The 27,877-nt window shown below is 35.5% G+C and overlaps 1 protein-coding gene across 2 annotated transcripts in view; it reads left to right on the top strand.

Moving 5' to 3' along the window:
- RSRC1 (arginine and serine rich coiled-coil 1) overlaps positions 1-27,877 on the top strand; it is a 136,098-nt gene that overhangs the window by 40,510 nt on the left and 67,711 nt on the right. For both annotated transcript variants that reach the window (XM_087725322.1, XM_087725321.1), the window contains one exon: positions 14,144-14,180. In XM_087725322.1, coding sequence (XP_087581448.1) covers positions 14,144-14,180 — 37 coding nt within the window. The remainder of the gene's footprint in view (positions 1-14,143; positions 14,181-27,877) is intronic.

The raw sequence follows: 27,877 nt of genomic DNA, 5'->3' as shown, positions 1-27,877 counted from the left end.
CTATTGTATTTCTCTCTCTCTCTATTTCTCTCTCTCTCTCCCTACCTACCTACTGTATTTCTCTCCCTCTCTATCTCTCTATCTACTTACCTACTTTTTTTAAAAAATTGCCTCTTCAAAACCTTGGTGCGTCTTATACTCCAAAAAATCCAGTAGTCGTGTGTCATTAACGTGAAGTTTGTTTTGTTATACTGTCCATATTGAAATTTATGTTTAATAATGTGTATAGTTGAATCAAAATACTACATTATGGAAGCAAGACAACAGGGATTCATTTTAATGTGATTCAGAGAAACTATTCTATGGGTCTCCACCGTGTTAATGTGTTTATAAGTAAATTATAGCTTTAATGTTTTAAAAGCTTAAACATAAAAGTTTAAGCTTTTAACAAATAGATATCTTCCTAGTTTCTAAATAATGCTGGTCTGCATTCTATTTTTGAATGTTACTGAAGTAAATTCATGAAAGATACTAAAAATACTCACCAAAAATAAAAGGTGTATATAAAATATTTCAAATTTGCTAAATCTATTATGCAATTGTGTATTGAATTTAGTTGCAAATATAGGTTAGCCCTTTTGCTGCTTCATGGCAGTCAAACCAAAGATTCAATTATACATCCTCCACCTGTGACGAGATGTACAATTATTTCCCTATATGACTTTATATTTCACTGTAATAAAAATGGTTGAATTAGACCAAACGTTTTCAAAATTAATAAAGCACAGGATACTGCAGGACGCATAATACTCAATATTAATTCTGCCACAGTTTTCTTACTCTTGTTTGGTTCTTTTCCTTAACATCGTGACCCGTCAAAACCGCGGTAGACAAAACCGTGCTCGATGAAAGCGCGTACCTGACGTCATCAGCCGCGTGACGAAAAAAATTAAAAATAAATTAAATTGAAATTAAAATTAAATTAAAGCAAGCCGATTCACATAAAGGTAAGGGTTAGGTTTAGGTTTAGGTTAAGGGTTAGGGTTAGGTTTAGGGTTACGTTAAGCGTTAGGGTTAGGTTTAGCATTAGGTTAAGGGTTAGCGTTAGGTTTAGGGTTAGGTTAAGGGTTAGGTTTAGGGTTAGGTTAAGAGTTAGGGTTAGGGTTAGGTTTAGGGTTAGGTTTGGGGGAGTTAGGGTAAGGTTTTCGCTTTAATTTTAAATTTACCGCTCACAGTGCGATGTTTTCGTCGCGCTGTGATGACGTCACGTACGTGCTTTCGTCGAGCGCACTTTTGTCTACCGCGGTTTTGTGGTGGAACCCCTTAACATAACTGTCTAAATAACCCAAATGCAATAATATGTCACCTATTCTTCATTGTTGCTTCCTAGTCTTCCAGAAATGAAGATCCACTTTTTTTCAAATTAACCGAGCATTGTTTCATTGGTTGTGACAAGAATTGACCAAATCACCCAGCTGGCTTTTATGCCTAAATTGGGCCTAGAACTCATAATTTCCTGATTTCTAGCCTGGTGCCACTAAGACTAAACAGGTTCTCAATCATTCAGTCTGGGATTAATGCTCCAAATAAGACAATATTGTAAACCCAGGACCTTGTTAATGATTTCTTTTAGAAAATGTTTATTTCTTTAATAAAGCAGGATCTAAGGTTGATGAGATATGCTAAACCAGGGGCAGGTGCCAAGGAGACCTAGGCACTAACAAAATAACTTAACTTTACTTAGAACCTTTAAAAAACTAATTGGTGCTGTTTATGGACCAGAACTCCCCCCTCAAAGCATCTGTCTCCAAATTTCTAGTAACATCTTTCCTACCTCTGCCACGTAGCCTGGAAATTCAAAATTAGAGTATTTCCTGCTAGAAAGCAAGCTGACAACTGAATAGCTAAAAATGGATGAATCCATACTGGGTATTTAAATTTCAGCTACTCAAAAGCTGTTGCTTCATCCCAGTATCCTGGTGGAATATGTAACAGGGAATAGTATCTTCAGCTTCTCATTGGGAAGGTTTTACCATTGTAAATGGAATAGTACTTAAAACTTGAGAATCCACCTATTCCTATAAAATTAAGTGCCTTTTTATTATTTCACATAAATTTGCATACACATATACCTCTTTTTAAAAAGTAGATTCATGTTCATGTCAATTTTAGGAAGCCGAATAATATTGTGGATAAATAAAATTATGAATAGATTTGTCGATGAGATAAGAAAGATCAAAGGACACTGGAAGACTAACATATATTTTTAAATGGCATAAATCAGAATGAAACCAGATCTTACTTCACAAAAGACCAAGGTTTATGCCATTTTCTCATAAACACTACACTAGAACACTATTGGCACTATACTGTTATACGATGTTTCATCCCATGCATGACAACCATTGCTGTCACCTCAAGCTGAAGCTGCTTCTTTCGATCAAGCCCTGGCTAAGGGATAAGGGATTAGGGGATAAGCCACATCTCTATAGTAGTTGAAGGAAGGAGAGATTGAGCCTTAAGGGTACACTAGAAACCTTTTTCAATTGCACTGCTTCACATAGGCATCACATTGCCAAGCTACATATTTAACAGATTGTTTCTCAGTAATAGAAAGAGCTACATGCAGTGTTTATGTCACCATGCAGCTTATTTATATTAAGGCAACATTTTCCAAAAGACTAATCCATACAGCATGGTTTACAAACCAGAGTGATTGGATTCATGCAACATACTAAATCTAAACCAATTGAACCGTATCGTGGTTTAGCACAATGTGTAAATCCAACTAGTGCATTGAATTATTTTTGACACCATTTTAGCAGGCATTCTGAAACAAGCTAGCATTTATTGCAGTCATATGCTTGCTATAAAGAGATCTCCATTGGCCTCTTATGCTTTATCTATGTAGCCTGTCTAACTGAAGATACGGAAATATTATTGCTGAAATGCATCCCAAATTTTGCAAATGCAACACTTGAAATGGAAGTTTATTTACATCAGTTTTACTACTCAAAATTTTATAAAAGATCATTGATCATAAACATTAGTGTATCAATGTTTCTAATCAATGATATTTTATATAATTTGAATATTAAAGTTGATACAATCAAATTATAAATAATTCTCTTTTAATATATAGTGGTTTATGTGAGATTTGATTCCTCAGCCATTCATAAATTCAATAAGTAAATCTTTAAACATGGGCTAACGTTTAATGCAAAATATGCAATAACTAAATACAAAATATGCAATAAGTAAATACATCTTTAACTATATGGACTAACATTTAATGCAAAATATGATATCAGAGGATGAATATTCATCTTCCATGCAGCTAAATGTAATTGGCATTTCCTTTAATTTAATGTAATTTCATATAATTTAAAACAGATATGAACAGTATGGTTATACTTTTTTATCTTAATAATTTAGTTCTGAACACTTAAGCTTCTGTTTAAATATTGATATTTGTTTAAGTTATGTTTGAGATTAATATAGTATATTAAATGTAATTTTATTTGTAGTATAAACATAAACGTTTCCTATTTATGCTGCTTTATTTATACAATGTTAGTGCTATTGTATTACTTATTTTTTAAAAAATTTTTAAAAAATATTGTAACCATGAATTCAAATTAATGAAAAATAATCGAGTGAAAACCTTTTCATACTAATCTGAGTAAGGAGGCAACTGACTGATACTTCCTTGTGAAACTCAATTTGCATTAGGCATAATTTGGCTGACATCACCTTGAATTTCCTTCTGTGTTGCCCTGATGTTTTAAGCATCCTTCATGTACCTACTGCTCTAGGCTATTTTCACTTTGCACATAAGGAGGCTGTGACTATCTCAAACTGTAGATGATATGAATAACAATTGTTTGAAGATCTTTTCCCCTATCTCCCTGGATAACCTACCCGCTGCAAAGGATAAATAAGTGGCAAATAGCTTTTGTCATCTGTTATCCAAGCTGTACACTTGTAAGGAAGAGCAGGGATAATCACCTAAATCTAATTATGGGTTAAAAGAGGCCATGACTGTGATGTGGCAGTGAGACACCTTACTGTATCAATCCTGTTTGCATTAGAAAAATAAGGTTGTCATATTGATTATTCAAATTAGCTTGTATTGGCCATGGCTCAGTTGTTTATATCGCAGCTGAAGCATTTGAAGAGCTCAGCTTTTCAGAGCAAGCCCATGCCTATAGCATATATTATGTGGCATCTTGTTTGCTAATTTAGGTGTTTAAAACTAAGAATGAGAGTTTTTATTTTCAAAATTAAGGATTTAATTGACCTTCAGAACCTGCTCGTTCTTAATTTAATAACAAAAATGTTTGACAAAACAAGGCTGTAACACCCCCCCCACACACACACTAAATGTAATAATTCTTAAATCTTCATATAGTTTATAGTAAATTCTTTAAAATAGTAGTAAATGTTAACATATATATTATTTTGGCAAAGCAAATATTGAAAGTTATTACTGTCAAGCCCAGATCATCTCTGATTCAGATGAAGATCTATATAATGATGCCTCAAGCATTGATTGGTCTATTTCATTGCAAAACTGAGTAACATAAAGTTCAGGTAGAGACCCTGCCAGACATCACTTCAGTAGCAAAATTCATATTTTTAAAAATAATATTACAATTTTTATTCTGCCACCCTGCCACCACCACCCCCAAATTTGTGCAGCAAAATCATCTAGCTCTGCATATTTAAATGATTTAATCTATTAATCCAAATTTCATATCTATTGTGATATAATTGAATATTGTCAGCATTATTAAAGACGACTAGTTTCAAACTTTTTCAAGTATAGTAATAAAATTCTCAGTGGTACCAGAGACACTAAATGTTATTTTGAATCCAGCCTTTGTTGGTCAGAAGCTGTCTGAGAAAGTCACAAATGGCTATTATGTTACTCCAGGATGCTACAGATGTCATAAATATATGTCAGTTACCAAATGCCCAAACTTGATCATGTGACCATGAGGATGCTGTGGTTGTTGTAAGTGCAAAGATTGGTTCTAAGTCACTTTTTGGTGCCATTGTAATTTTAAATAATCACTAAATTAATGGTTGCAAGTTGAGGATTACATGTAGTACAATTTTTTTTAAAAGAATAAATAAACAATAAAAACCATCCAAAATGAATATACCCCAACCGAGATACTTGACCAGTTAACAATAAAACCAAGAAAACGCATTTAGAGGCCCAGGATCAGGAACACAGTCAAGTTTTAACAATCTTATGAAAGAGCAACAGGTTTTATTAATTAATATTGAGTTTTATTAATTAATACATTAGCACCATCTAATTTAGAAAAAAGCTTTATTTTTATTTCATCTTTCAAATGTAAACTCTTAAAGTTTAAAAGATCTACCTTTATGTACCATTTTTTTCTCATCAACACTGCAATATTCAAATACCAGCTTTTAATAGATAGAGGGAAAACTGCCAGGGAACAGGCATCATTTTGAGGGGAAAGGACATAAAAGGAAGGAAAGGAATACAGCTAATTTAAAGAAGATAATAACCTATTAATTTTATATTTTGGTCTATTGGCAAACCTATCACCATGAATTTTCACTGAATGCATGTCATAGAAATTTGTATGACATTTTTCCATTGGTCTGTAGTAACTGCAACACAGTTTTCTCATGTAAGCCTCTTTGCCCTTTATCAGATTATTTGTGTTTCCCTCATTCTTTTTCATCCTTGCTACTATTTTGTCTTGTACACCAAAAATATTATTCCTTTGGGTTCATCTAAATCATGATTGTATCATTTTATTCCTTCAACAATCTATTGCTAGTCCTTAGGTATTTTTCATGATAGTTTCCCATCCTCCATATTCTACCTCTTCTAACTTTTTTTTAGTGGTGGCATAGTGATTAGAATGCAGTACTGCAGGCTACCTCTGCTGACTGCCGGCTAACTGCAGTTCAACAATTCGATTCTCACCAGCTGAAGGTTTATTCAGTCTTCCATCCTTCCGAGGTCGGTAAAATGAGGACCTAGATTGTTGTTATGGGCAATATGCTGATTCTGTAAACTGCTTAGAGAAGACTATAAAACACTGTGAAGCAATATGTAAATCTTAAGTGTTTTACAGAACCAAATGTTTACTTGAGCAGTTGAAGATATTTTACTATACAAAAATAGTGTGCTAATTATAATAATAATTATATAATATAATTATAATATATTATTATTATATTGGATTATAAATATATATATATATTTATACACACACACAAACACACACACACACACACACACACACACACTATATTGCCCAAAGTATTCACTCACCTATCCACATAATCAAACTCAGTTGTGAGCGAATACTTTTTGCAATATAGTGTATATATATATATGCTGGTCTTGTTTTATTCGGGTCTTCTCCCGTGTAAGATTGAGATTGTCTTGGCAACGTTTCAGCGAGGTCTCACTCACCAACTTCAGGCTGGAGTTTTTGGCTTAAAAAGTGGTCGGAGCTACCATCTTTCTATAAATCTTGGTGTGTGTGTGGAGTGCTGGCATTGTTTCAGTAAGTGGATTGATTGGCTGTGTGGCTGTATCATGATTGGTAAATTGGTGCTGATTGGTGCTGGCTGAGTATCCTTTCTTTTAATCCAAAGGGAGACTCCCCCCAAAAGGACAATGGCATCGCCCTCCTCCCTTACATCAAAGGCACCACAGATAAAATCAGCATAATTCTCCACAAACACAATATCAAGACAGTCTTCAACACTGACCAAAAAATAGCCAACATCTTAAGGAACCCCAAAGACAAGATCCAGCTAGAAAACCAAGGAGTCCTATGAAATACCATGCAAAATCTGCCCTGCAACATACATAGGACAAATGAACAGGAGAATAAATGCACGCATCGCAGAACATAAGAACGCAGTAAGAAAAAAACTTCCTTTTCCAGCACCTTAAAGCTACAGGACATGAAATCAATTTTGAAGGAACCAAATTAATCTCCAAAACTGAACACTTCAACAAGAGAATAATTATAGAAGCCATCGAAATAGAGAAACACCCCCACAACATGAATAAACGTGATGATGCCTCCCGCCTGCCAGACATCTGGAAACCAGCCCTGGTAAACAATCGAGCCCCACCCACCACCCAGGCCATTACAACACAAACCAACGGACACTCAGCCAGCACCAATCAGCACCAATCTACCAATCATGATACAGCCATACAGCCAATCAATCCACTTACTGAAACAACATCAGCACTCCACGTACCCCCACCAAGATTTATAGAAAGACGGCAGCTCCGACCACACTTTAAGCCAAAAACTCCAGCCTGAAGTTGGTGAGTGAGACTTTGCCGAAACGTTGCCAAGACAATTGCAATCTTACACGGGAAAAGACCCAAATACAACAAGACCAGCATACCTACACCAGTGAAAATCTATCTTCAGGCTTTTTATATATTCATATACAGCATATAATACACACACACATACACACACACACAATATCTGTTACTTCCTAGTTCATCCTCCTCATGACCTCCTAGTCCACTGTGTCCCTGTAAGCCCCTCCTGTTGGTTGACAAAACTTTTGAAATAACACCGAGGGCAGCAAGAATTTCAAGATTCAGTAATCTAGGAATTTTTATCCAATATTTAAGGAATTTGATTTCAGTAAGTGTTTATCTGAATGAATTTTCAAGCACTTGAAAATTCTTAGTTTCTAAGTAATCTAGACAGTAAACTTACTAAAATACCTTAGTAATGCTTCAAATGTGAATGACTACACCAAGGACTAACAAGTAGAAAAGTAATGTAACTAATGTACTTCTTCCATAAGGATAACATAGTAGTTCTTCCTAATATTGTTATTTCATGTGTTTCATAAATTATGTTGATATACATTATACATTTTTTAATTTTCTTGATGATTGTCATGACTGTACTTTATTTAAAATTTTAGGAAGGATCTATTTCTTTAGATATTTCATTGCTTTATGAGGTAGCTAGATAAAGTTTTCTAGATATATTTGTCTAATACATTTTTTTGAAATGCCTTGTTCATCCTTCTGTGCCAAATACTTTTAAAACAACAGACTGAGGACCTGAAGGAATATAAGAAATGAATGGACACCAATGTGTCCAAATATCTTATTTTGCTTAAAAGGAAATGCTGGCAAATATATGCTCAGAAAGGGATTTTTTTTCCTAAGCCCTGTGGATTTTTTTTGTTTCTGGCAAGTTTTTGTGCAGGTTAGAAATGAAAACCATTCATCTGGTGCCCCAAAGAACAGCCTTATTGAATGGAGTAACAGTGTAATGTACCATTGAAAGCAGGATTGAAAGTGATTATCTTGTTAACTCTTGACAGTTACCGCCAGCTTGAAATAGAACTGGCAGGATTGATTTGCAAATGAATTACAGCTTTTTCATTTTGTGCCAGGATCATCTTTTTATATTCTGATATGACAGATGCTGGGTTCCCTGCTTTTGTTTCTTTTCAGTTCTATGCTTGCAAATAAAAAACAAAAGATGATGACAGTAATTTTATTTGCATCTTTTTCTTTAGGAGTTTATTCTTTGTAGAGAAGTTTTTAATTTTATGTTTTTACTTACTGCTACTTTTAGAATGAAGTCTCATTAATTTAACTAGTTTTTATATTTATAATATAAATGTAAATATAAAAGGAAAATGGGAAAATGTAGAATAAATAAATCATTTCTTTACCCTAAATAGTCAGTTTTGAATGAAGACCACTAATGATAGTGTGTGTACTATTTATGTCTGATAGTAGCCAGACCATGATTCCCAGCCCAGTCCTAATTTGACAATAGAAAGCCGGTTATTTCTTACAGCTCTTTTGTTTATAGACATTATTTGACTATGAACATATATTGTGTTTTGTGGAGTAAAATGATTGCTAGTCACATGTATTAAAGTGTTCTAATTCACATAATCCTGTCAGTAACTATAATAAATAAGACAAGTAATTGTTTTTACACAAATTTAAGTTTTATTAATTGTATATAAAACCTTTGTTACATATTTACATTATATTGAGGATAAAACATTTTCTTTTTTAAAATGATCCTTTAAACTTGGTAGATTTAGCATTTTAACAATTTGATTCCAATAAATAATTTTATATTATAATTAAGTGAACTTCAGAAACACTCTTTACAACATTGAAATTTTTAGAAATAAAGAATTAAAGGAGTGCTTCCTAAGGCTTAGTGATATTCAAAGCAGTCTAATTGTAATAAACTTTTTTATTCACAAACTTCTACATTTACCACAATACCATCAGATTGTCCAGAATTTGAGGTTTGGAGTTTGATACGGAAAATAATAATCCTTCCTTAAATAGTTAGGTTACGTGGTGGAAGCAATGTGTGAGAATTCTCTGCAGAGTTATATGTATGTATTGATTGATTGTGCTTTCATAGTGGCCAATAACAGGGCTTAACAGGTCTCTTTTACCAGTTGAAATATTAGTATGAATAATAAAATAGTACAAAATACCATAAAACAATATACATATATATTGAGACACCAGCAGAAAGTTCAGAAACACTAGCTCAGGGGTAGTCAACCTTTTTATACCTACCGCCCACTTTTGTATCTCTGTTAGTAGTAAAACTTTCTAACCGCCCACCAGTTCCACAGTAATAGTGATTTATAAAGTAGGGAAGTAACTTTACTTTATAAAATTTATAAAGCAGAGTTACAGCAAACCACTCCCGCCCACCATAAAAGTTGGAACGCCCACTTGTGGGTGGTAGGGACCAGGTTGACTACCACTGCAGTAGCTAATGGCAAAGAGAAATGGTTAACCTATCCAGATTTCCTTGTTCAGGAACATGGAGAATTTAAAATGAAATGTTTGTTGAATTAATAAATGAATTATGGAAGAAAATAATTAACTTTAGAGAGATTTATTTCTCAAAATTTAAAATTTCATAATTAATAGAGAAATTTAACATAGATAAAGAAGTAATTGGAATTGAAAAATATAAAATGGAATTAAAAATTTAATTGTGATGAACATGTGTTTCTAAAACACAAATGTTTGCTCAGATTTGAAATGAAAGGACCATTCCCAATGGTAGCTTGTCACAGAAAAGTATACATATTCTAATGAGATTCTCAATAAGAATAATAGAAAATGAAGATAGAAATGATGAAATTAGTACAGAATGTAATTGTTTCAGAAATGATATATAATGCAGTTTCAAATATCAAATATTTTACTATGAAAATTATTTGATGGAGCATCTAAGCAACATGCTTGATTGTAGAATAAGTGTATGTAGCTGACACTGACATCATAATTACCTAGATTATATTCCTGTCTCCTATTTGCTCCACAACAGCAACCCTCTAGAAGTTGTCAGCAGCTAGAAAGAAATAGATAAAATTGACATGAATAATGAAAAATGAACTTTCCTTCCATACTTTTCAAGACTAATTCTGACAACAACCTTTCAGAATAAATTCTCAAAACAAATTTTTGCCTTATCCTTTACAGCCTGAGATCCTAAGGGATGTCCCTTCAGAGTCTCTTGATCTGCCCTCTATTTAGCTGTGGGCTCTACATTCTTTTAATTTGTTTCCAAACCAGCATGTCTTTGCCCAATCTGACATCATACCATCTCCTAAGATTTTCTCACATACCATTACCTGCTGCCTCCTCCCCGGTTGACTCAACAAACTCCTTCAGGAGACAAGGGTCTGCAACCATGCTGCACTCACCTCTGCTTCAATTCGCCCCTGTCCCCAAAGGTAGCAGTTGCCTTGACAAGGCACACCTCATCAGCAGTGGAAGGAAGAAGACAGTGAAGGTCAGCAGGGAGATAGAGGTAGGGAGGTAGCAGAGTGCAGAGTGGCCCAAAGGACAGAGATGGGAGAGAAAGGCAGGTGGAGAGAGTTGAAACACATGTAGTCATGAATGCAGGTGGGTTGCCAAGCCTCAAGAATTTGATCACGTAACAGCCATAACTTCAAGGACCAGTCATAACTGCCATTCGTTCAACACTGTTGTAACTTTGAATGGTTGCTTAACTAATGGTCCTTAAGCAAGGATTACCTGTACTAATTCACCAACTGCAGAAAAATATTTTTTTCCACTATTGAATAATGGTAATTATATTATTGACATAAGTTATTTATTATGTATAATTCCAGTTTGGTAAATGGAGCCCTTTTTCTTATAGTTATTATTAGCGAGTTGATTCTTTCACTCAATTGTATTTTAAATAAAATGATAAATTACTGCCGGGGGTGGTGGCAGCCATTATAATTTCAAATCTGGGTTATAAGTATCTTTTTGGGGTCAGTTGTAACTTGGGGTAATTGCTAAGTGATCAGTCATAAAATAAGGAATACTTGTATCACAAGATCTTACTCCGTGATAAATCCAGAGTTGAAAGAAAATTGGACTGAAAATCCTGAGTGCCATAAAGTAGTTAGATTTAGGATTTTATAAACATTTTTAATCCCACCTTTATAATTTTTTATAAATAACACAAGGTGACAAACAATACTTTTTTCTGTGCATAATCCCCACAACAACAATCCTTTGAGGTGAGTTTGGCTGACATAGAATAATTGGTCCATAGTCATTACTAATTTCCTAATGTTTGCCTTATATACAGTATGTTCAGCTAGAGCACTTCCTGCTTCAGAACCTTCTGTTATTCCAATATTACTATCTGTGCTCCTTCAACTACAAATTGGATGAACAGACAGTGACACTTTTTCAATATTATTACATTAAACCAAGTGGATTTTGATTGATAACCTAATATTCAACTAATGCAAAACATCAATCATTGCAAGTATATTAATTATTTAATATTGCAGTCTAATTCAGAAATCAATGTGCTGAATGAGGGAAAGAAAAACTCACTGTTCCCAGAAGACTTAAAGACAGGGAATGATTTTTTTTTTTAAAAAAAACCTTCTATACTCTCATGTGTTAGTTCAATATGGATCTTTATTCATTTGCCAATAATATCTTTCCCGTTTCCACTTCAGGACCATTTTATCAGTTTTAAGATCTATAATTGAATTAAGTCTGCTTTCAGCACAGAGCAAAAACAGTTGTGCAAATATTGATGAAGTTGTGACAAGCACAGCATAGGAGACAGACCACTAAAGAGAACAAATTTGATACCATTAGCAAGAAGCTTTGTGTGTCAGTGACCTGGGTTCTGCTTCCTAGCAATTAAGTTCATTATGACCTTCAGCTCCAATATAAATAGAGGACTTCAGTTTTCTGTTAATAATGTATGATGTGGTATAGCAAATTTTGATTATTATTCTACATGTTTCATGAGGGTAATTTTTCTATGCAGATTTTTTTAAAAAACATAACAGTAACAGATGTTTGTAGCACATTTTAAATCTGAAAAATATGAGTAAGGTATATATGGAAATGATTGAAAATAGATTTTCAAAATGCATTCAATGATTTGAGCAATTAATATTTACAGATGCTGTATATAATTAGTCTTATAATTGCTGTTAGTAATGGGAACATTGAAAATAGTCAGATGCAAGAATTTTGTTATGATAATTTACTGTAGCTATAAATCCCTGAATACTCTGTCAAAATCTAGTTGCTCATCATTTTACAAGCAAAGTAAAATAAATAGTTCAATGCTATCTCTGGAAATTCTTCCTACTGTAATACAACTTTTATATAGAAATTCTTCGTTTTTATAGCTTTTACTCAGAATTGTCCCTTGACAGCATCCAAAACTTATTTACTTGATACATGGATAGACCAAATTATCACTCAGAGACAGATATCTATTAAACTAGTTGAGCATCTGGTAAGTTACTTTAGGTCAGTTATTGATTCAATTAGTATATTTATATTGGCTGTATAATTCTCTAGATAGATAACAATAAAAATAAGAAATACAATCTTATAAACAACATGAAAAGAATTGCAGTGTATGCATTTTAATATAGTTAAGTATATTTTAATGTACATAGTTTTTAAATTGATCTAACCAATATATAATTTCTGAATTTCCTTCATTTTGTAATACATCTTTAAGAAAGGCTTATATTAAATAACCTAGATTATAGTTTGTTTATAATAGAAAAATTCAAAAAAGAATGTCATGTTTTTAAAAAATCTGAATAGTAAGGAAATAATATAGAAAAGCTGCATTCCGATAATATTCTCTTTAAAAAATCACAAACCAATTTTAAAAATAAGAAAAAGACTGGTTTATGTTTATTTTCATTGCATGGAAAATAATTTTAAATTCTTAAATTTACTTAAATTCTAAAGTAATTTGACACCTGGCTTCATTGAATGGCTAAAATGTTTAATGCATGTGTTGTTAGAGAAATAAAAGCTCTGGTTTATCATGTTTATTTTTATTGCCAAAAATACAAATGAATTTTTGCTTAAGATAAAAAGCAAGGATTCCTGGCAGCATATGAATTCTGTGTTATGAATTCATTCATGAACATTGTGATCCTGAAGAGAATGCTGTTTAGCAGGGTGGTAAGAGAAAGAGATAAAACAGTGGAGAAAGTTAGCAATAATTTAGGTTATCAATTATTTATGTTGGATCTACTGTCACAAAATCTGAGTTACCTTGTTCCTTCTTTATAGAATTCATCAAAGAATATTGAAAAAATTGACACAACTCAAATTTTTATTTTTGTTTGTTGTGTACTATACATTGATTCTCCTAAACCCGCATCATTCTGAAGTCAGACGAATCAGCTAAATTTTTAAATCATGTGCTATTAAGTCAACTTTGTTTAGATGTTAAGATCATACAGTTTTACATAGAAATATTTTTTTTATTCCTGGGAGAATAAACAGTTGAATATTTCACAATTGCATAATTTAAGCTTTGCACATAATTGAAAACATTTCTTTTTATAAATGGTATATACATTCTGGTTCTAATAAAGGGATTTAAAATTTCCAAGTATCAGCAATCATATGCATTCACTTATTACGTTATATATTTGTATTATGTTTTAGATTTTATGGTAAAGACATTTTGGAATTATAGGATCCATTTAAGTTTTATTCAATAATATAGCTTCAGACATTAAAACAAAGTAAACAAAAGCACAGATCATTATAACTTTTGAAGTTCAACATAAATAATTGTATACCAATGATTAATAATTGTTTATATTGTTTGTTCTTCTATTTCAGAGATGCTGGAAACATCAAAACTGGATTAGAACATCTGGTAAGTTCTAATTTTCTCTTGAATATTTGCATCATCTTTGATATCTGCATTCTAAATGAACAGTTTTGAATGAGCTTTGAATCACTTGAATTGAGAAAGTCAACTATTTCCCAGAGGGTCAGCTTACTGTTATTATGTGTGAAGCACTTACATTTTCATTTATCTTATGTTTCAAGGGATTTTAATTTTTTTAATTTTTTGATGTGGAGATGAAATAAAATGGGCTATAATCCTTGGATTGATGATTGCCTTAATTATAAACTAAAAGTTGTTCTTCATTGGGGTTTTGGTGGGTTTTTTTTGCATATCTAGATATGAAAATAACAAACTTCTGTTTTGAAACACACATTCATATATTGCTTATACATTTCGTTAATTTCATTTTTAAATGCAATATGAGCTTTCTCAATATAGCGTGAATTACTCATTTAAATGATATGTTGTTATTAAATAAAAGTGCAGTTTTAATGAAAACATTAAATGCTTAAAAGTTAACACAGTGATGTCAGGTTCATAGATTTGATCAATTAGAATCCAAATAACTTCACTCAGAGTTCCATTTATGAAACAAGCTAGGGAAGGCAGGTGGGTCAGTGTGGATGTTCTGGACATACAGTAGGGAAACCAGATCTGACCCTTTCCAGAATTGTGAGGTAACTGGTTCACATTAAGTATGTATTGCATCCAACTTCTATGTCTTTCTGAGATAAAAAGGCAAGAGTATTAGATATGCTTGCTGTCATGAGTTGACCAAAATAAAAAAACAGCAACGGCAATAACAATTTATGTCTTCCGTGCATGCACACCTTCTTACCTCTGAATATACATATGCAATGCTCCTGGTAAGTATTAGGACAGTCTTCCCAGTACCTTGGAGCATCACTCACAACTCTTTTTTTTAGCAGTTTGAGTCTGTCAGTCAGCTCCATTCTCCAGGGAAGCTGGCTAAATCAGCCTTAAGATTTCTTGATAATATCTTTGTTAGATTAGCTTCTAATACTTTGGCCAATACATTGAATCTAGTATTGATTTGCGCACATAACTGAGTGCTCAAAAGATGTAGAAATTTTGATTTACTTTCTCTTGATGGAAACTTCTCAAGTAGGCTTCTTCAATCTACAAAAATAGTCAACTATGGCAGTTGATCAATAATATATCTGGATTTGATGATTATTCATTTTTTTGGAGGTGGTTATGAATACAGTTAGTCCTTGACTTAAAACAGCAATATGGAATTTCTATCACCAAGCAATGTTTTCATAATGATGGCAATACTTGCAATCCCAGTTGCCATTGATAACTGAATACCATGGTTGTTAGGTGAGGGAACTTTCTGCTAACTTCCCACAAGTCAGTGGAGAAGCTGGCAGGAAGTTGAATATCCTTGATTGGCAAGCATGTAAATAGCTGCTGTCAAATAGGCAGGGGAGCCAAGGAGACATGTGGTGAGGATTTGTGAGGAGGTGCACAATAGGAACCGTATGAGGAGGGTATGTGAGGGTGCATGAGTGAAGTGGCATGGGTCGAAAAGTGCTTGAAGTTGCAATTTTGGTTGGGGGGGATGCATAGGGCTGCATGAGTGACTGGCACAGTGTAAATACTGTGCGACTAGAGAAAAATATGTAGTTGGTGGTGACTTACTCAGCAACTTACAATCTTACAATAGCTTCCCCATTGATTTTTCTGGGGAAGCCAGCAGGAAGGTTGCAAATAGCGATCATGTGACACTGGGCATTGCAGTCAATCTTAAGTGCAAACCAGTTGCCAAGCATCCAGATCATGATTATCTGCCCATGGGGTTTCTGGGACAAATAAAACTCTGAGAACTGATTGTAATCACCATTCGTACTTTCCATGATAACCTCAAATTGTCATAGATGAACAGTACACTGCTTGTACTGTTCTGTATGTTCCCACCAATTTATTTCATTGCAACAATTCTAGTAATAATATCTTGCACTTACTTGGTGCTGTGGCAGCTACAGTTCATAAATTTGATTCATTTCTTTCTTGGATGGTTTCATTGCTTGCCATGATAACAACAGTAGATCTGCTGTCTCAGTCTATTGCATCTGGAGATAGACACATTCCTACCGATCACCTGAGGAGTTTGATAAAGATTTCTCTAATAGTTCAGGAGGTGCTTTATCCATCCAGAACGCTGTTAACATTATGTTCATATTGTAAGAGGACAATTTTTTAATAACTTCTTCCGAATTTTTAACCTGAGTATCTATTCTTTACTCTGGGGTCCTCTTATTCCTGCTGATTTGAAAAAAAAAAGTACTGTCTTCCTTAAAGGTTTATTTGACTGCTATTTCTTCCTTTCATGTTTCTATTCAGGTACTTCTTTTTTCATAACTAGCTTTAAAAATATACTGTAGTGGGCAAATTCATTCATTCAGTTTGTTTCGATCAGGCTCAGTTAACCTTTGGTATAGCTTCTCTGTGGTATTAATTTAATTCTTCTGTAGGCTGCTTCAACCTACTGGCTATTGTGTCTAGAGTTACTCTCCATGAAGCTTGCATTTCTGGTTGCAGTCATGACAGTTACTTGAAAAGATTAACTTTTATCTCACAAATAATTTATTTTAAAAGAAATCATCTTAGGTTTGCTGAGAATACATTAATAGAATAAATTAGTTAGACCATAATTCAACCACAGTAAAATTGGGTGTGTTATGAGCCAAGACTTTATCAGTCTGTATTTGGAAATATCACAATATTTTAACTCCTCATTTTCGATTACTTCTTCAACTCTATATTCCCACCAAATTTTCATTATTGGCACATAATAATTTTTTTGCAAGTATTCCAGTGAATCATTTAGGTGATTGTGTTATGTTGTTGTTTATTATCTGCGTAATCATCTCCTGTTGATTTATAATGTGAAATAAAGTATTCGTAGGAGCAGTATTGGAAGAATTCAAAGGTCCACCCAGAGCAAAGAAATCAAAATCTTGCCAGAAATAATTCAGACTGTGGAGGCAAGGCATAAATAGTAAGCAGCAGCCTAGCTATTGAATTTTTTTTCATTCTCAAACCAGGTATCCTCTCGTCTGCCTTTTCCTCAGAAAAAAAAAAGTTCCCTAACTAAAAAAGTAGAATAATTGAAACAAGGAATCTTTGAGCATGTAATACAGCATAAAAACAACAGAATAAACTTTCCAGCATTGAAACTTGCGCCAAAGAAACAGCTAGCACCAGTATTAAAAGAATCAATACTATAATGTCAAATATAAGTATCAGATCACTGCAAGAAACAAACTAACTATAGATAGTCTTTGATTTACAACCACAATTAAGCTGAGAATTTCTGCTGCTCTGTTAAGTGAGTCTTTGCTCCATTTTATGACCTTTCTTGCCACAGTTGTTAAATGAATCACTGCAGTTAAGTTAGTAACGTTGTTAAAGTGAATCTGGTTTTGCCATTGACTTTGCTTGTCAGAAGGTTACAAAAGATTATCATATGACCCTGCGACACTGCAACCATCATAAACACATGCCAGCTGCCAAGCACCTGTTTATTGTGTATTTTTGGCTGTCCATAGATGTATGGAAAGATGGCTCCACTGCTTTCATCCATTACTTTTTTTTTTTAGCTTTCTTGGTTAGGTTGTTAAAGGTTCTCTTGATTGAATTATCTAGTTTCTACATTAGGTTGGTTCAACCTTTATCTGCTGGGATGATGATGATGGTTTGATCCTTATTATGTTTTCAAGAGTTACTCTCTTCTGTGAGTTACAGGTAGTCTTCAATTTATGATCATAATTGGGACAGAATCTTGGTTGTTGAGCAAAATGTCATTAAGCGAAATGCCCAGGTGCTCACCACAATTCCAGATCTCCCAATTGCAGTCATTACCGTATTTTTTGGAGTATAAGACATATCTTTTCCTCCCAAAAAAGAGGGTGAAAATTTGGGTGCATCTTATACACCAAATGTAGCCCCACCCACCTCCACCAGAGGCCAAAAATGTGAGGCATAGAGGCAGCAATGGTCTGTAGCAATCCCTGCAGCCTGGAACAGCTGATTGAGGGTATTCCGGCAGTCTGATCCATCCATCAATCAGCTGTGCTGAATCAGGCTGCAATAAGTGCTGAAGTTGACCTGGCTAGTCAGAGTTTGCAGCAGCAATCACATTCAGAAAGACACAGTAACTGATTCAGCAAGATTCAAAATAATAATAATAATAATAATAATATACAAAAGGTAGCCATAAATACAAGCAAAACACAGTTTCACTTTCAGTTCTCAGCTAAGCTAGGCTTGTTCCTGTCTCATTGTTGCTCACACAGCAAATTTCAGAGTCCAAATAGCCCTTATCGGCTGACTTGGTTGCTATGCCTATTAGTTGGCTGATCTTGTTACCATGGGCAGAACTTTTTTTCTTCTTATTTTCCTCCCCAAAAACTAAGGTTCATCTTATACTCCGGAATGTCTTATACAGAGGTGGGTTCCTACTGGTTCTCTCCAGTTCGGCAGTGACCCAGGCTGGCTATGCCCCCAAACCAGTTCCCTGTTTGCCTCTGTCGCCACTGCCATCTTTTTGTTTTAGTTCTACGTATGCGCAGAACAATTTCCATTGAACTCTGCATGTGTGCACATCTAGCACGTGTGCGCACCCGAAGTACTCGCACGAGCGAACTAGCAGTAATGCTAGCTGAAACACACCTCTGGTGTTATACTCCGAAAAATATGGTAAGTGGGCGTACAAGTGTTATGCAATTGCTTGCAGTTGCCTCAGTGAGTGGCAGAGGCTCTGGAACTTAGCACCCACTGATATGTAGAAAACTGTTATAAGCTAGGAATCCCAGGACTTTTTATCTCTCTATGCCCAAGAGGCTCAGATTCTTTCCCTGCCAAATGCCTGAATTTTGATCATGCAACTATTTGGGCAATGCTTCAGTCATAAGTTCACGGGTCATAATTGCCTTTGTTCAGCACTGTGGTAATTTCAAACAATCACTGAATGAATTGTCGTAAATAAAGATTGCCTATAGTCCTGTTTCTGTGTTGTTGTTGTTTTCTGGTCTGTGGTATGATTGCCTGGTTGTGTATTATCTTTTACTTTATGATCAGCAGGAATGTTAATGTTTGAACCTGTATGTCAATGTTGGAATGTCAATATCTTATTTTTGTTAAACCTTTGTTAAAGATTGGAATGTTTACACCTTACAGGAATGACCCACTTGTCCTTGTGGTCAAGGAAAGAATTCTGACCATTTTAAGTGTTCGGTTGCAGACTGTCATTAATAGCTTGTTAGCCCATCAGTGGTTTGTGGATAGTTACTGCCTTTCAGCAATATAGATATTCTCCTTGTAATATGTCAATCAATAAACACCAATAGGGATTGCTAAAAGCTCTTCTTGAGTAGTATGTTTCATGTATTTTTCCCAGTAAAATTATTTATAATCATTGCTATTTGAAGAATTAGGATTGTTCAGTTTATGTACTCATGACAGTCTTGCACTGCATTTCATATGTGACTATAGATATGTGTCAGGCCTGCAGTTATATTTCTTTTAGAATTTTTGGCTTGCCACAATTTTTTCTCTTTCTTTACTATGCTGTTTCATTAGTGGGCAATAGGGAGAGGGGAATAGTAAGGAGTAGAATTGTGGAATGTGTTGTTGTCATTCCTTTCTAGAAATCAAGGTCATTCTTTGTCTCTGCACTTCTGCATCTGACCGGAACTAGATGGGTGGAAATGCCAGCGTGGCAGAGGAAGATTGAACCATGTGATGGATTTATGGATGTGGGATCAGAGGAAGCTTTCAGATTCGGCATCCCACAGATGTGCCAACATGTCTGTCTTATTAAATTGGAACTTTAAGGATAGCTCCACCTTGGGCTCTGATTTCATTCTGCATGATATTTGGAACGCTGACAATAAGCTGATGTAAAAAACAGCATGAGTTGTACAATTAGGACTTAGTTTTACAGGTTTTATTTTTTATAAAGGAAATAATATATTTTTACTTATTCTACTCTCTTTTTTCTTTCAATTTCAAGATTATCTTTTTTTATTTCAATGTATTGTTCAGTACTGATATAAATAGTTGTGTCATGGATAGAGTTATGCTTCCTGAAATGTGTGGAATCCAAAGGTAGCTTCTGATAATTCCCTATGAGTCTGCTTTCAAAAAAGAAATAATATTTCTCTAAGCGTATTTGACAGAAGAAGGAGCACCACAGTTAACATCTTATAGGTCAGTGTTTTTCAACCACTGTGCCGCGGCACACTAGTATGCCGTGACATAGTGTAAGGTGTGCCGTGGGAAAAACACTTTATATATAGTCAATATAGACACAGAGTTAAATTTTTTTAACATTTTCTAATGGTGGTGTGCCTCGTGATTTTTTTCATGAAAAAAGTGTGCCTTTGCACAAAAAGGTTGAAAAACACTGTTATAGGTAACAAGTTTATTATTGTATAACAACAGCAAAAAGCCCAGTGGCTGGATTCTTTCTCTGCTTTTCAGATGTAGACTAGATGATGTCATTGGGGAATACAGCTAAAAGTTAAGCCAGGTTCCTAATAACCTAGTTTCTGCATCTGCAGTGATTACTTGGCCCAATATTCATTATCTTTTCTCTTTCCTTTTGGGAGGAAAGTGTGTGGCTGAGGCAGAACTGTGGTTGCACTTGTTCCATTTGTGCCTTATGCTTCAGCTGAGACTCAGCTTCATTTATACATGTTTCATCTGGATGCTTTGTCTGCAGGCCAAATTATGCTTTGAAATTGCTGCTTTTGGCATACTTTATAAAGTCCACTGCAATTGGGTGGTTATTAGTTTCAAATGAATATAAATAAATACTTTGGATGAAGAGTCATCATACTCAGATATATTAAATGTTACACTGAGTGAAGAAACAATTTGGGAAAATATAACAAAGTGCTATCAGTGAAGTTACAATGCAGTTTTGAACCCCAAATAGCATAAAAAATAATTCATGGTAGATACTATAATTGATTTGATATAGGCCAGTGATGGCTAACCTTTTCTGGACTGAGTGCCCAAAGCGCGTACCCGTACTCCCAAAATGCAATGCATGTGCCCACACGCCGTGCCCCTGCACATATACACACCCCTTCCCCCACATATGCTCAACAGAAACCACTCTGTACGCTGCATGTGCAGCAGAGATCCCCCCCGCACGCACCTTGCCTCCCATGTGTGCGCAGCAGAGACCCAATGACCAGCTGGCCAGCGGGAGGCATGCATGCATGTGCAGTGGAACTGAACTAGGGCGATGGCTCACGTGCCCACAGAGAGGGCGCTGCGTGCCACCTGTGGCACAGGTGCCATAGGTTCACCATCACGGATATAGGCTGAATACACAGATTGTCCTTGACATACAATCACAATTGAGTCCAAAATTTCTATTGCTAAGTGAGACATTTGTTAAATAAGATTTCCCCCTCTTTACGATCTTCCTTGCCATAATTGTTAAGTGAATCATTGCAGTTATTAAGTTTGGTAACATGGTAAGTGAATCTGGTTCCCCTATTTTGACTTTGCTTGTCAAAAGGTGATCACATGACCCTGGGACACTGCAACTATCATAAATATGAGTCAGTTGCCAAGCATCTGAATTTTGATCACATGACCATGGGCATGCTGCAATGGTTGTAGATGTGAAAAACGGTCAGAGGTTATTTTTTTCCTGTGCCCTTGTAACTTTGAATGGTCCCTAGATGAACTTTTGTAAGATGAGAATTATCTGTATAAATAGAAAATATACAGTCTTGTCTATTTCCTTTTCTGCTCTGGAGCCAGTCTGTTTTGCCATATTCCATTCAGATCGTAACATACTATCCTATATTTAGGTTTGCATTAAGACAATTAGATGTTCATGGATTTTCATTTTCCTAAGGATATTCCACTACTTGACATGATCAGTTCAATTGAAGACTTTTCAATACATGTCATCCCTATAAGGTAAAGCAGACTAAGAAACAGACACTGAATGGGTAAAGTTATTTTTATTAGAATAGATATTGTAATAGAATCTTAAATATGCTTCCTGTTCTCCTCCTTTAATCTTCAGGTGCGGGGAAGAAAGGCATTTTCGTATGTATCTTTTTGAGTATGGACTCAAATCATGTTTCTCTGATTATTGCCTTAGTAATGAATCTTCCATCTGTCTCTCAAGGCCATCCTCTCTACCCTCGATGTCACTCACTGAACCACATGCAGGCTTCTTTTGGCCCTCTCAATTATCCAGCAAGCATTAGCAATAATATCTCTTATTCCTTGACCTTTCTGACAACCAGCTTGAACATCTGGTATCTGTTTTTCCATTTGAATTCTAATTTACATTGGATGATCTCAAATATTATTTTGTTAGCTTGTGAACTTAGGGATATTGTATCCCTGTTTTTAAATTTCCTTTAGTCAACTCATTTCATCTTTCTCTATGCTGAACTTTCCCATGTTTTTATTTCTTATGTTCCACTGTAATTCTGTATTTGAAACTTCAGGTTTTCTATTCCTCTATTCCTCCAGCATCAGCACCTTTTCTGAAGGCTTTAATGCTGCTGAATCATAAACACTAATGTTTATAAGTGATAATGAATTAATAATTTGTTAATTTATCATTACTGAAAATTAACTGATGTACATAATAGGAACGAACAAATGAATGAATGAATGAATGAACATAATTTAATAATTTACACTTGATACAATGGAAAAATAAATGGAAAAATGCCCCCAAATCACCAAAATAATTAATAAAAATAAGCTTTACAGCAGTGAAAACAGATTATTATACATATTAACCAAAATTAGCTTCCAAAGTGACTTAAAGCAATCAACATGTATCTAGGTACAATATTTTAGAGATTTGTGCTTGTATATATTATTCTGATTTGGTCAATTGATGATTGAGGGTCAAATTCTGGTCTACAGAAGAGAGGCAGGCTAAAGGTTTAACTATGTTGTTGATACCAGATTAGAAATTTATTGAAAGATATTAGTTAAGATTCAGAATATAGGAAAATATTTTTAATATAAATATCCATTTCCAAGTTCTTGTTCTTATGATTTTGTTGTTGTTGTTGAGGGACAGTTATCAGAAAAAAATAATGTACTGCGTAAATTGCACATTTTTGATAGTCACTGGCACAAAAAAACCTTGCATTTTATGTTGCAATGTATTTGCACTCTGTAAGGTGCAAAAATGTAGTTCCATAATAAAAGTATTTGTTAGCAGTGGTGTGCAACTGCTACCAGTGTTGTTCATGTATAAAACATGTATATTGCAATATAGGGGGAATTAAACATTTTCCTAACATTTAATTTAAAATAGATACTGTTCCGCATTATGCACTTTCTAAATAAGTTGACATATTTCCTTAAGCCTTCCTAGACCTAAGCCTAGCCAAATAAAAAATAAGAAACCTGAGGAGACCAAATTCTCTGAACAAAGATTATTGAATGCTGACTATTTTGGATGTGGTGACAGTTGTAATAGCAGCAGCAGCAGCAGCAAAAAATACTGGAAAATTGCTCCATGCTTGCAGTATGTTAACATTGATCCCATTTTGTTGCCCAAATAATACCAATTCAAGCTGGTAACCCTTGTCTTTCAGGAGATATATTTGATTTTATGCATAGAGCCATGAAAGAATAGTTTTTACAGTACGTATTTATATTTCCTTTCTCATGATATTTATTTTATCATTCATTCTACTGACCATATAAATATGCTTTCTTTTAGTACTTGCACACATTTCAGATAGTTCCTGATTCACCTAGGATGATGAAACCTTATATAGATAGCCCTCAACTTACGACAACAATTGGGACCCAAACATTTATTGTTAAGCATGGCGGTTTTTTTATTTACCAAATTTATACAACCGCCTACTCACTCACAGTAACTCTTGGCAGCTTACAAACAATAAAAACACAGTATGGGGGGGGGGGACAACAATCCTCCCTCCCACTCACTCTGGCGACAATACGCCAGTCAAATAAGCCATTTGATGGGCTCCATCCCACTCTATTCCCCAGGCCCATTGGCAAAACCAAGTCTTCAGGGCATTATGAAAGAGTGTCAAAGTGGGGACCAGTCTAATTACTAATATTTCAAAGAGAGGGAGTCACCACAGAGAAGACCCTTCTAGGCCCCGCCAGATGTACCTCCTTAGGGGACAGGACCCACAACCTTCCTTGCCTCCCTGCTCTAGTGGGTTAGGAGGATATGACTGGCAAGAGATGGTTCCTCAGATAACCTGGTGCCAAGGGCTTTAAGGGTGAGAAACAACACTTGAATTGCACCTGGAAGCAAATCGGCAACCAACGCAGCTCCTACAGGAAAGGTGATACATGTGCACACTGAGGGTTGCTGAGTCATGCCTGATTGTACAAACGTATTTGCTATGGTTGTTAAGCGTATTGCTGCAGTTGTTAATTGTAAGTGTGATGCCTGCTTATAAGTTAATTTTTTCAGTGTTTTGTAACTTTGAACAGTTGCTAAAAAAATGACTGTAAGCCAAGGACTTGTGGCACAACATAACCGCGAACGTCAAAAGCGCGCCGACAACACCGCGGTGCTAAAACCGCGATGTCAAAAGCGTGCCGACAACAGCGCGCCAACAGAAGCGCGCCAACAGAAGCGCGATTTAACTTAAGGTAAGGTTTAGGGTTAGGTTTAGGGTAGGTTTAGCGTTAGGTTTAGCGTTAGGTTTAGGGTTATTTTTAGGGTTATGTTACAGCGCGCTTCTGTCGGCGCGCTGTTGTCGGCGCGCTGTTGTCGCGGGGTTTTGACGGTGCGGTTTTGTCACCGCGCTTTAGTCACACACGCTTTAGTCTACCGCGGTTTTGTGGTGGAACCCCAAGGACTACCTGTAAAAATATAACTTTCTGATTGTTTGTTTTTTGTGATGCAAGTGGCTAAGAGTTTTAAAGGACAGTGAGTAGCTGTACTCAGTTCCCCTTGTTTTCTTCAAAGAATTTGAAAATAGTCATGTTTCTTTATGCAATTTTAGGTTCATTTGCAAGTGCAAAGGCCCAATTAAGGCCACACCGCAGATATCACTTGATGACCATCCATACCTTACTGCTGAAGAATTGTCAGTAAACTTAAATTGGCAGTTAATGTGAGCTTCATCTACCATAATTGATATAACAATTTATTCAATTTATATGGCTATCCATCTCTAACAAGAGATTCTATGAAGCTAGCAACAATTAATAATTTAAAGAAAAACAGCAAAACAAATTGACTTCTAAATTAATACATAATTCCCAGCTAAGGTAAAATGACCATCAATACAAATATAATACAAATATTTCAATAGAACTAATTCTCAGGATCAATTGTATACTCAGACCTGCAAATCCAGAAATGTAGCCATGTATTTAGGATCTTCAAAAAGCCATCAGGTTTGGAGGCAGGCTGATCTTACGGGGCGTGGACTTTCTTTTCAGAATTAAAGGTCACTCTAGATCAGTGGTGGGTTCCCACCCATTTGGCTGAAGCGGTAGTGATTTGGCGGCCTGGATCGCTGGAACCAGCAGCGACCCAGGCTTGCCACATCCCCAAACTGGTTCCTCGGTTTCTCACCCTGCCCACCCACCCCACCCAGTTACTTCTCACCTCCCGGGCAGCTTTGCTGCCTAAGCTGCCTTGCCTGCCTAAGCTGCCATGGGGTGCCTGCCCTGCATCCCTACTGAACTGCCTCCTCCTGCCTACAGGTAAGTCTCGCTAACCACCCCTCCCCAGAGCTTGCTGCACTCCCTCCACCATCCCCACCAGGCTCACAACCTTACCTTCCCCCTCCCCTTCCAGGAGTCCCCACGAGCCCCATTATGGCTCCTAGGGGGCTTCGGGGAAGCCTGCTAGGCCCAAAATAGGGTGTGGGGATGCCTAGCAAGCCTCCCTGCAGTTCTCTGGGAGCAAAAACAGGCTGTGGAGGGGGCCTTCAAGGGAGAAAGAAAGAAATGCTCACCGTTTGGAGATCCCCAAGTGCATAGAGCAGAGATCTTCAAACTTGGCAACTTTAAGACTTGTGGACTTCCAACTCCCAGAATTCAGCTGTACTGGCTGGAGAATTCTGGGAGTTGAAGTCCACAAGTCTTAAAGTTGTGAAGTTTGAAGATCTCTGGCATGGCGCTTGAGTGAGAGCTTATTGAAACTACTGCTAGCTATCCTTGCTTAGTCTAAGCTAATCAATAGCGGAACTCTAGGAATACCAGATGATCAATTGGCATGTTCTCAGTTTCAAAACATCTGGCTTTTCTTCCTCCTACCAAAGACCTTCTGGGTTTCTTCATAGGAAGGGAGGGAGGGAGGGAAGGGAGAAAGAAAGAAAGAAAGAAAGAAAGAAAGAAAGAAAGAAAGAAAGAAAGAAAGAAAGGGAGGGAAGGGAGAATGAAAGAGAGGGAGGGAGGAAAGGGACAAAGGGGGAAGGGAAGGGAGAAAGGAAGGAAAGAAAGAAGGAAGGAAGAAAGAAAGAAAGAAGAAAGAAAGAAAGGAAGAAAGAAAGAGGGAGGGAGGGAGGGAAGGGAGAAAGGGGGAAGTGAGAAAGGAAAAAAGAAAGAAGAAAGAAAAGGGAGGGAAGAAGGGAGGGGAGAAAGAGCGAAGTAAAAGTGAATGAGATATGGAGGGAGGGAGGGAGAGAAAAAGGAGAGGAAGAAAGGACAACAACTTGGCACTAGAAGCAGCTTCAGAGGATGCTTTGAAACAGCACATCAAACCAGGGCTGGAAAGGACCTGAGAGGTCATCTAGTACAACCCCCTGCTCCAGCTAGGAGACCTTATATCATCTTGGTTATTTTGGTGCCTCTAACACAGAGGAGAAATTCCCAGAAATCCCTAGCATTACCAACCTCTCCCCCTTAGTAAAAAAAAAACACCTAGAGCAAAAACTTCATACAGTATTTAAAAAAATAGAAAAGGGGGTTGCTGTGAATTGTTTAATGGACTGCTAAATTGGCAAAATGAATGGCTAAATTGGCCACGCCCCCAAGTCACATGACCGCCAAGCCAAACCCACCAGTCACATGACTGCCAAGCCACACCCACAAAATAAGCCATGCCCACAGAACAAGTAGTAAAAAATTTTGAAACCCACCACTACTCTATATTGTCAAACTACCTCATTGATAACATAGTTTTGACATATCACTTTCATCATCAGTGTCCATGTTTGCATTTTCTGACTTACATTTTCAGTGAAAACTTTGAGTAGTACTTTATTCACTATATATAGGGGGGAAATCATTTTTGTCTAATTGTTAACTTATTTTACTGCACCACTTATTTCATTCTATCAAAATCACCAGTGCTTATTGTTTTCTACAATATATTTTAACATAGTAAATGTATTTATTATGAGGCAGGTTTTCAGTCCTAATTTTAAAATACTATATTTCTAATTTTATTTACCAGGGAGTTTTATATAATATTTTCCAATATATAATTACTAAAGATCTTATCATAATATAGGAAAATTAACTAGACACATGTTTTAATAGAGAATGAAAATCTATTTAAATTTTGTATAAAATTACATTTCTATTTGTATTAGATAAATGTATTTAAAATAAGATGTTGAAACGTGAAAAAGATTGATTTCTTTAATGTTTCTATTTTAAAATAAAACTTTTACTCTTTTTTTTCTTTACAAATAATAATAGTTTCCAATCATCAGCTTCTCTTTTTGTTCTAATAAATTCAG

The sequence above is a fragment of the Thamnophis sirtalis genome, unplaced genomic scaffold (assembly GCF_051295495.1).
Source record: "Thamnophis sirtalis isolate CommonGarterSnake01/CBP01778 unplaced genomic scaffold, rThaSir2_p1.2 scaffold_11, whole genome shotgun sequence".
NCBI lineage: Eukaryota > Metazoa > Chordata > Lepidosauria > Squamata > Natricidae > Thamnophis > Thamnophis sirtalis.
Note: the sequence above shows the minus strand (reverse complement) of the source record. Positions and strands in the feature narration are given on the sequence as shown.